The sequence below is a fragment of the Cajanus cajan genome, chromosome 3 (genome assembly GCF_000230855.2).
Source record: "Cajanus cajan strain Asha chromosome 3, NIPB_CcT2T_4, whole genome shotgun sequence".
Taxonomy (NCBI): domain Eukaryota; kingdom Viridiplantae; phylum Streptophyta; class Magnoliopsida; order Fabales; family Fabaceae; genus Cajanus; species Cajanus cajan.
Window position 1 is genome coordinate 25,591,895 of NC_138519.1, and position 11,272 is coordinate 25,603,166.

The 11,272-nt window shown below is 29.2% G+C and overlaps 1 protein-coding gene and 1 long non-coding RNA gene across 2 annotated transcripts; both read left to right on the top strand.

Moving 5' to 3' along the window:
• The first annotated feature begins 1,940 nt into the window (after positions 1–1,940).
• On the top strand, positions 1,941–5,486 carry LOC145956537 (uncharacterized). Its single transcript, XR_014432788.1, has 3 exons — positions 1,941–2,146; positions 4,191–4,231; positions 4,853–5,486. It is a non-coding gene; the product is annotated as an uncharacterized LOC145956537 (long non-coding RNA).
• A 2,943-nt stretch (positions 5,487–8,429) lies between these two features.
• LOC145956168 (uncharacterized) lies at positions 8,430–9,914 on the top strand. Its single transcript, XM_083071734.1, has 6 exons — positions 8,430–8,649; positions 8,738–8,808; positions 9,066–9,241; positions 9,344–9,431; positions 9,513–9,614; positions 9,696–9,914. Exons 1-6 carry the CDS (start codon positions 8,430–8,432, stop codon positions 9,912–9,914), a joined length of 876 nt encoding a protein of 291 aa, XP_082927860.1.
• Positions 9,915–11,272: the final 1,358 nt, after the last annotated feature.

The following is an 11,272-nucleotide window of genomic DNA, read 5'->3' on the forward strand; positions in this document are numbered from 1 at the left end:
ATAATTTGATAAATATGATTTAGTATATAGTAATATAATTTTAGAAAAATATAAATATATAAGAAAAGATAAGTATATTTCTAATTAATATACTTATATTTTTATAAAAGTATATTAATATATAATAAATTATATTTATCAAATTATTAATTTATTTATAAATATACTAATAATATTATTGATATTAATTTATCACTAATATTATAAAAATAATAATATATAAATTTTATTTATTAATTAATAATAAATATATATTAAAATTATTAAATTTTTAATGACAGAGACTAAAATCACACATTACGATATTTGAGAGACTAAAATTGTTCAATTAAAAATTGAAGGACCAAAATTACACAACTATAATCTTTTAGAGACTAAAATTACCTAATTAAAATTTTGGAAATCAAAATTATATAATTACAATATTTAAGTGATAAAAACACAATTAAACCAACTTATTACTAGCAAATACGTAGTATAATTGAATTCGGGGATATATGTCTGATTCCCTTTGAGTTAGTTCTTAAGTTAGACTTGTGTCTAGAAAAATACTTCATCAGGTAATAAAAGACATAAACTACAAGTTAAAACTTTCTTTTTAGGGTCAGATAACATACACACACTGAAAGGGTCGCGATGATTTAAAAAATATCGTGTCATTGAAAGCATATCATAATGTGAAAATGACGAGAAGATACAAGACTCTTAAAATCATGTCCAATAAAGCTTTCTTTAAACAAACTTTTCAATAAGTATTTATATAGAAAAATAAAATAAAATAAATTTTCTCATGAATTAAAATTAATTTATGTATAAATTAATATATTTTTTTTTATAGATAAACTTATAATAAACGGTGGTAACAAAAGAGGAGAGAAATGGATATATAGAGTGAGTTTAGAGTATAAGGTTATTTTGTAAAGAATTCAGGTGCCCCTTTTCAAATCTAAATAACAAAAGCAAACAATTCTGATAAGATAGTGTCTTGATCTAATAAAACCCTAGTTTTAATTCTTCATTGCCTTCTCAGGCAAATTCTCATATGCTAGCATCATCCTTCAACTATGTATTATCTTAATTATTAAGAGCATGGTTAAACCATTTAGAGGAGTTATTTTATTTTCTTTGGATTCTTTTTGCGTGGCCATGATGAATCATCTTCTACCCAATGACAACTATTTGTTTTTTTCTCTTTCAAATATCTTTCTTTTCCTCTTATACTTATTTAGATAAAAGAAAATTTCAGGACCCTAGTTTCTTTGATTAAAATAGGCTAAATTACAATTTTTTTTAATCTATTTTTATTAATTCTCAATTTTGATTTATCTAATTTAAAATAGAAAAACTTAGTTTCATTAATTCAAAAAATATGGATTGTCCTCGTGACATTTATTAATCTTAAGTTTTAAAGTTTAATCATACTTAAGTAATGTAACATTTAATATATAATATAACATTTGGAGATAAAAAAAGATTATAAAAAAATCATGTAAATAAAATTTATTAATAAAATAAATATTAGTTACTTGTTAATATATATATATATATAAAGATTTTTATATATTATTTTTAAATTCTTTTATTTCTACATATCACCTTACTTAAACGATGATAAGTTATTAAATAATATCAAAATATAACGATCAACAAATTATAAATTAATGATAGGAACAAGATTTCATATTTTCAAAAATAGAGAATTAAGTGTCTCTATTCAAAAATAGAAGAACAAAAATTATTAATAAAAAAATAAAATTTAACCATTAAAATATTACCCGTTTATACCATGATCTATTACTACTTCAAAGTAAAAAAAATAAATAAATAAAAATAAAAAATAAAAAATGGCGCATGCATAGATGTTGTAGATTGCTTTGTCACATAATAAAGCAATATCAGTTAACATCGATAAGTAAACTTTATGATTTGTGATGATGTCCACAAAATAGTGCCTAATTGGTTTAGAAAAATTTTTGGGTTCAAAGTCTCATTCAACTATGGGACCTTTGGGCCTAGCATTGGTATAAAGCTTTTTTGTTCTACCCTAATTGGAGTCATGTGCCCTACCTTTGCTGGCAAAGTGAATGCCATGGTTGACTATAATTCACAGCCACAAAAGTCAGATCGTCATTCAGGACGAGGTAAGGTACTGTTCTAGATCCCTTCTGCTTTCATAACTATTCCAAAGTCCACCATGAAAAACTTACATGTTATGTATACAAATTTGTCCATAAAATTCATCACTTGCCTTGATTTTTACTTGAAAGTATATGGCTCAATTAGTGTGCATTCAGTTTATAGATTTCATAACTTTCGAGACAATTCCGCAGAAATTATCTAATTACTTTGAATTATACACACGTTTAGAATAAAAGATAATGATATTAGTGTCTTAGTAAATGATATGAAAAAAGGTAGTGACATTGATTCTTAAAATAGCATAAACTAATTTATAAAGCCAAAGGCAAGAAGAAAAAAAACTGAGATAAATCTAGCCCATAATTAGATGGGTTAGGGCACGAGTAAAAGTTATCGATTTTGTAAGAAGTTGATGGATCTGATGAATATCTGAATAATTTAAAATTGAAAATAAAACAATAAAAAATAGAAAATAAGAAAAATTAATAGAAAGACTTATTAGATAGAATGTAAAAAACAAACACAACTTTAATCTTAGATAAGTACTTATCCAAGATTTTAAATTGTGGCTCACAATGTAAATTATTTTTCATTTCTCAAATCTTATCATTGCATTTTTTTTTAATAATTTTTCGTAATATCAAGAATTATCATGTAATTTTAATTACAATCATAACCACAATTTAGAACCATATACATGTTAATAATAATAATAATAATAATTGAGTGCAACTAAACAACATAATTATTCATACAACTTAATACATTAAGAAGTGGGATATATTACTTGAACAAAGTGTTTTTATATAGCCACTATCTGCTGTTGGATTTCGAGCAGTGCAGTGAATTTCTTATTATTCCTTGCTTTTAAATTTATTTAGTTTCCATTAATAGATTATGGTGAATGTACTTGTGGTGTTGTTGAGGAAATAGTTATGTACAAAGAATAGAGCTTGCTGGCGTAGAGTGAGGACCTTTTAGTGTTCAAAAACAGAACAGGAAAATAGGGGAAGAAAAAGGAAGAAGTCTATGTTTACTCAAAAGTTTGTAAACATTTTTACGCACATGACTTCGGTTTGGATAATCTTTTGTCTACATATTTATAACAAAATTAAATAGATTTCTTTTACAAGTTAAAATTAACCTATATTAATTTTTATAAAAATTCTCTTATCTAATTTCTTTAAAAACTGAGATACATAAATTTATTTTAACTTATATAAAAATAAAATTAAAAATTTATATGTATTCAAAGAGAAAAAGAAATTATCCGAACAAAACATATTAAGATGTTTGGCCAATTATATTCAGTATGATGCAATTAATACTTCATTATCCAGCTATTATTGTTCACTAAGTTGAAATCAAGCATTGCCATGTAGAACCTTCTCAAAAGATTAGTCAGGGATTAGGTATATATCTGATGTAATTTGTTGTTAGGAAAGAGTGAAGTTTCGTTGGTAAATATTTGTCACGTATTTTTTGGTAGTTAGTGTTACGTGCAAATAAGAGGAAAAATTATCGTCCATTAATTTTGGTTATATGTCATAGTTGGGGGACCCACTAGAATCTAGCAATGAAAGTGGTGAAATTTCTTGAAGACCTTGAATTATATTAAGGGAAGAGAGAGAGAGAGAAATTGCTTCATAATCTTCCTATAAGATAACGTTAGACACATGTTAATTGTTACCTAGTCAATAGTCACTAAGAAAAACACCACACCGAACAAGAACTAATTAAGGACATTATTAATGAGGGAAATATTACTGTTATCAACTAATTTCATTATTGATTGGGCCCCTTCCAATTAGCTAGATTCTATCACGAGGGATATTATCAAGATGCTCTAGAATGGTATTTTGGACTTTGTCAAAATAAATAGGTGACAGAAATTGACTTGGTTGATGAATTTAAGCTCAACAAGGAAAATAGTTAAATAAATTACATTAGCTAACATCAATCACATGAGTAACATTGATATATAACATAATAAACGCTCAGATTTTTCTTTATCAAAAGATCTCGCTCATCATTTATTTATGTTTTGTTAGGTAAGTTGGCTACAAAGATCACTAACTACCAGCTGTATTTGGTATGTATTAAATGTTTAAATTATTTGACAATTTTTTGTTTCGTGGATTGATTGATGATATTGGAGAATATAAATAAAATAATATTAATTTATTATAATATTTTTTAATATTAATTTTTAGAATAAATTATTATTATTTTAATGGAAATAATAGTGACAAAAATTGTGATGATGATAATGTTGAGATAATGATGATAATAATAATAATAACAATGATAATGATGACAAGGTGATGGTAGGTGATAGTAAATGGTACTAATGGATTGTAAAAGTAATGGTGGTCGACGACAATGGTGATAAGTAGCAACGAAGATAGTATTGGAATAATGATGGTAAGTGTAACATCTCAATCTTTTAGAATAAATTAATAAGGAATTTTAAATTAATTAATTGGAGTATTTTATGATGACAAGTGTTATTAGATAAAAAGGAAAATATTTTTTAAAATAACTATTTATGAATTATTATTTAATTACAACAGAGGAATAATTAACTATGATTAAATTATTTCTTTTATCAATGAGTTACATGTGGGTTAGGGTTTTAGAGTTCCCTGTAAATAGAATAGTAAAACTAAGGTTATCTCTCATAAATATTAACTCGTGCTTTCATGATTTAAAGAGGAGAGAGAAATGCAGGTAGCCAAAAGGAAGTTGGAGATTCACACCCGACATTTGACAATCATCAGGGTAAAAGGGGGAGCAAGAACCTTGTTACAGGGTGTGAGTTATCTGTGGGTAGTAGGATAGATTCTCAATTTTGTCTTGTTTGTGTATGATGTATGAGGGGGAAACTCCAAACTAGAATTATAATGTGTGAATCTGTGTAGTTTATGTTAGAAAAGAATGGCTCAATCCAAGAGGGAGGGTGAATTGGATTCTATGACACTAAATTTTTTTTCAGAATTCTAAGGATCTTTATTTCAATTTTAAACTTTTCTAATATGAATTCTCAAAGAAGTTCCTTGAAAGACTTGCCAATGGAAATGAGTCCTATATGCTTTCTTGATTAATCTTGATTAAGTTCCATGTTAAGAACAACTAATATGCAATACTTTGATTCAGTTTAAAGCAATGTTATGCATACAAACATATTAGTCAAGATCAGCCACTTTAACACTCAACCAAGATTTTGGTCAATGTAAAAGATAAGGGTGAGAGAAGAATGCACAAGTATTTTATCCTGGTTCAGCCACTCCACATGTGACCTACATCCAGTCCTCAATCATAACCTGATCAAGATTTGTTCCACTATCTCAATGAAGAATTTTTACAAGCATACCACACATGCATATATACTCCTACATTCAAGATAACCACTTTCTTGCCCCCAAGAAAGTACTTCTTGTAGAAACCCACTACAAGAATTCCTTACCACTTGAGACACTTACTCAAGATTTCCCTTACACTTTACACAAAGAATTAAAGGAACGAATTCACCTGGAAGTTCAAAAAAATCAGATTGTGAATTCCAAACAAATCTTAATCTTCCTCTCCCAAGAATGTAGTGATGATGATGATCTTTTTCAAGGCATTTCACAAAAAAATTTTCTTCTTGGTTTCACAAAGAAAACACTCCAAGAAGGTCACAAAGACTTCACAATATCATTTTTTCTCTTTTTGATTGTCAGTTCATCTCACTTCTAAAGTTTCAAAGTGTGAAAGCTATTTATAAAGTTTTCAGATCCAGATAATCGATTATTTTAAAGGATAATCGATTATTTTATTCTTCATGAATTCTGGAAACCACTCAAGAACAGAATAATCGATTATTTTACATATAATCGATTATTATAGCAAGGCTCTTTTCACCTGTTGCTGGAATAATCGATTACACTTAACGATAATCAATTATTTTGAGTTAACTTTCAAAAACTCAATTTTATACTTCAAAAATCTTTCCAAGTATTTTTAAATCATCATCATACTCACTCTCAGTCAATTAGATTAAGATTAACTCATGCACAAAGCATACACATGCAAAATAAGCTAATCAAAACAATACAACACATAAGAACTTATAAGCTACTCCTATTACACATCATGATATTCATATCTTCTTCTTGACTGTTTTGTGTCCTTGGTCAGCTTCAACTCTCATAATTCATCCTTTGTTATTATCAAAACTCTCATACTCCAAGGCCGAGTTGATTCACTACTCCATGAATCTCAACACATCACGGCACCAGATGGTTATTCAAGTAACATTTCTAGGTGCATTGACTTGGATAGCCTCAAGTTGAATGGAATGTTGAAAAGTCATGATTGTCAAGTGTTGATGGAGAAATTGCTACCATTAGCCTTGCGAGCAACATTGCCTGATGAGGTTTCAACAGTATTAATTGAGTTGTGCTCATTCTTTAGACAACTATGTGGTAAAGTGTTGAAAATTGAAGATTTAGAAAAGCTACAAAATCAAATTGTACTCACTTTATGCCATATGAAAATGTTATTTCCCCCTTCATTCTTCACTGTTGTGATCCATTTGGTTGTTCACCTTGTTGAAGAAGCCAAACTTGGAGGTCCTGTCCATTACCGATGGATGTATCCTATAGAAAGGTAAAAAAAATGTATGCTAACATTCCTTCTTCTTTTATCAATTTGGTAATGAATTGGATTTTTCTAAATAAAATTGATTATCTTTCAATTATAAGTACTTGAGACAACTAAAATCCTATGTACGTAATAAAGCACGACCGAAGGCTCTATAGCATAAGGTTACCTTATACGAGAGATTCTTACATTTTGTTCAAGGTATTTAGATAACATTGAGACAAGATGGAATCGACCTGGTCGTGTAGATGATGAGCCTAATAATACACAATCTCAATCACGAGTAGGTGAATTATTTCCTATGGCTGGGAAACATGTTGGTGGCTCTTTATATTTCACGTTTACACCAAAAGAAAAGTTACAAGCTCATAGACATGTGTTAACAAATTGTCCTGCAGTTGATTACTATCTTCAATAAGTATTTGTTTCATTTGGATAAATTATTAAGTTTTCTTTTTCATACATTTAATATGATATAACTAAATACGCAATATAGAAATATTCTACAACGACAACTAAGGGGTGGTTCAAGGAATGCGCTGATGTGGATAAGAGGGTTCATAAAGACTTTTTTTGTTGGTTTGCTAATTGTGTGAGTGTTTATACACTTCCAAGTTCATTGTGATTGTCTTTGAATAGAATTTGACTAACTTCATATATTATGGCATTTAGATTGGCAATAATCTCGACAATCTTAGTGGACCAGATAAAGATGTTCTTATTAGTCTTGCACAAGGTCCTTTTGATCGAGCTAGGAGATTCACAACATTTAATGTTAATGGATATAAGTTTCGTACGTTAACACGAGACAATTTATTAAAAACTCAAAATAGTGAAGTTTTTGGCATGTTTGGAACAAGAAACTACTCAAGCAATAGTAATGCCCATATGAGGTTTGGAGGGTGCCATATTATGGAAGATTAGTAGATATCATTGAGATTTGTTATAATGGATTCAATGTACCCATGTTTAAATGTGAATGGGCCGACACCACTACGTCAAGAGGTATAAAAGAAGATAAATTAGGTTTTATCTCTATTAACTTTGCAAGACTAATACATACTGGAGAAAAAGAAGATGATGAACCATACATTAAAGCTTTTGAAGCTCAAATGGTTTATTATGTGGATGATGAAAAGGAACGAGGTTGGAGCATACCTGTTCATTTGAAGCCAAGAGACTTTTATGACATGGGTGGAGGCGATGAAGAAATTATGGCATCCATTGAGGCATACCCATCACAGAACTTGAAACAAATTTTTTCTGATGATACCACACATGTATAATTAGCAAGAACGATGATAGATGATGATCCTGAAACTCCTACCATTACTAATAATTTTGATGAGGATAATCAAGATATGGTTTTATGATAATCATAAGTAAGCAATCTCTTAGTTTATCTTCTTGTTATTTTTAAATTCAATAGCAACAAATCGTTGTGTTTATAACATGTGATTAACAATGGATTTTTCAATATTACTCTTTGTTTTCTACACTTATCTTGATTTGTCTATTTATGAATTATATACTTATATTGTTATATGTTTAACTTCTAATTATAATTATTAAACTTAACATTATGGTTTGTACAGGTATGCCTCGTACAAGAAGACATATTGTAACTAGGTGTCGATCCACACCAAATGAACAAAACAACTTATATAGGCACTTTTCAAGGTGAAGAGGTTCATCTACCTCAAAGTGTGCCCATTGCACATGTTGGATCAACTTCTCAAGATGAGATACATGCAGTTTCAATTACTCAATCCGAATCTAGGTCACCACACCTTGAACCTGATTTGGGTGAATATTCATCTACAAGTCAGAAAAAATCCCCTACCTATTGGAATGTTGATGTTATTAGTATGTCTAATCTAATTTTAGTTTCTCTTTATTATTTTGTGTTGCCTAACTTATTGGGTTACTTATGTTTTATTTACTTTTATGTTAGATGAAGAGGGTGTTATTAGCCATACACGTTTAAGGGTACAAGACTTGTTTGCTACACGTGATGCCACTAGGGTATGTACCAAGTGGAATGATGAAGGTCAACAGTAGGAGAGTCAGCTGGTTTATTAGCAGGGTTTTTAGGTGAAGTTGCAAGCAACTTCAACAATTTCCCCATAATGTACGAGACTTGGAAAAAAGTTCCAAACGATTACAAGAATAATGTTTACAGAGAGACTATAAAGGTATCAATTATAACTAATTAAACATACTTGATTTCTAGTGGAATCTGTTAGTTTACTAATAATAACTTTCATTATGTTGTGTTGAAGGCAAAATTTGATGTTAATGATCAAGAACATAAGAAATTTATCTTCTCTAGTTTGGGAAAGAAATGGAAGGACACTCGGAGTAGGATGTTTCATAAAAATTATAATTGGGAAATTTCTGTGGAAGAAAACTGTAGGAAGCACCCACAGACATTGACCCAAACCATTGGAGACATTTTGTACAATTTAGAATGAGCCCTAAACAAATGGTAATATGCTTTCATTCCATTGATTATAAGGTTGGTTACATTTATTGACACTTAGGTTTGTTAATAATGCAGGAGATATCTAATAAAAATGCAGCGTGAAAAGTTGTTGACCCCACATACTTTAGGATCAAAGACACTAGCTAGAAAAAGGGATGAGATGGTATATATATATAAACTTCATTAATTCTATTTGTTATAAAAAAAATTGTATAATTATTTGTTGTATGATGCAAAACCTCAGGAATCACAACATGGACGACATTATAGTAGAGGAGATATGTATCTAATTGCTTATAAAAAAAAAGATGGATCCTTTGTGACTGAAGATGCTAAAGAAAAATGTGTAAGTATAGTATATTATTTATAAATTCACTCATATAAGTAATCTTTGAATACTTATGTAAGTGTTTAACATTATATGTAGGAACAATTGCATAAAGAAATTGAAGAAACTTCTTTTGAGAATGAGGCCTTCTTGAAGGTGTTTGGAAAGGAGCATCCTGGATATGTTAGGGGCATGGGTCTTGGAGTTACACCAACTCAGATCATTGGATCATGCTCTTCTTCTATGAGACCTAGATCTCCTTCAGATGCAGCCACAATAGCACGATTGCAAGCTGAAATTGAAATGCTTAAGACATGAGTTGGTGAAGTTGATGTTTTAAAGGAGCAATTGGCTTTCCTTATGCAAACTATTAAAGGAAATCAGGTATTGAGATAAGTCTTTGTAAAACAATAACTTAATTATACAATTAATTGTTCTACTCTAACTTGTGTATTTTATTTTTATAATTTTAGGTGGTGGACTTGGAATCACCAAGAGATTTGAGGCAATCTTTCCAATCTAGTCATGTGCCTGAAGACAATGGAGGATCATCTCATGGGACTATTTAGATATTTGTTCAAGTTTTTGTTTGTTAGAAGTTTGCTAAACTTAAGGACCACCTTTATATTTCTTGATGTTTATGTATCATGTTAAACTTAAGGATCATTTTAATTTTTGAATGATACATATCTTATGCAATTATTATAGATTTCAAATCTTAGTTACTGAATGACATTTTCATCTCATTTATCTTATTTGTATCAATTTACTTTTATATTTATGTTTTTTAGACGAAAAAATGATGAATAAATAGGTTAAATTGTTACGACTAACAAAAATGTTGCTTAAAAATGGTTGACATGTATTTGGCATTTTGCGACGATTTTAGAACCGCTTCAATATTATTGTTAAAGAATGTTACATTTTGCAACGGTATTCACGTCGTCGCTAACTATTTCAAAATTATATTTTGCGACGATTACAAAATTGCTGCAATTTTATCAATATAGTTTGTTGTTGTTTTTACGATAGTTTTGAAAACCGCCACTAACTTTTACCAGATCCATTTTTTATTTAGCAACGTTTTTAAAACTACCGCAATTTCATAACATATTTTGCGGCTGTTTAGACGGTTCTGAAAATCGCCGCAAATATACTTATCGACGCTTCACATTGCAACGATTTCGAAACCGCCGCAAGATAATTTAATGGCGGTTAAAACCGCCGCCGGTGTAACTAAAAAACCGTCGCAAAATGAAATGTTTATTGTAGTGTATAGTGACATATACCTTATAGTAACACAATATTTGTTCTAAAAACTATTTTTACCTATAAATACAATATATGTTGGTATATTATTAAAAGAATTGTAGGTATAGGCTATACTGACATATAATACATATTAAATCTCATTCAAAATCAATGTTAAAATTATGTGTAGTTATATGTCAAATAGATTTATATTTACATATATTTTGTATCTATAGTAATACCTTTTCTATGTCACTACATGTGACATTTCTTGTATTGTAACTTGGCCAACACCACTATCCTGACACGCCCTGATGTATATCCTCGTGGTGTAGATTGTTGTGATGGTTATAACCTGACATGTTTTCCTAGACTACTCTTATTTGCACTTCGAACAATAGTTGATAGTTGACAATCATTTTATT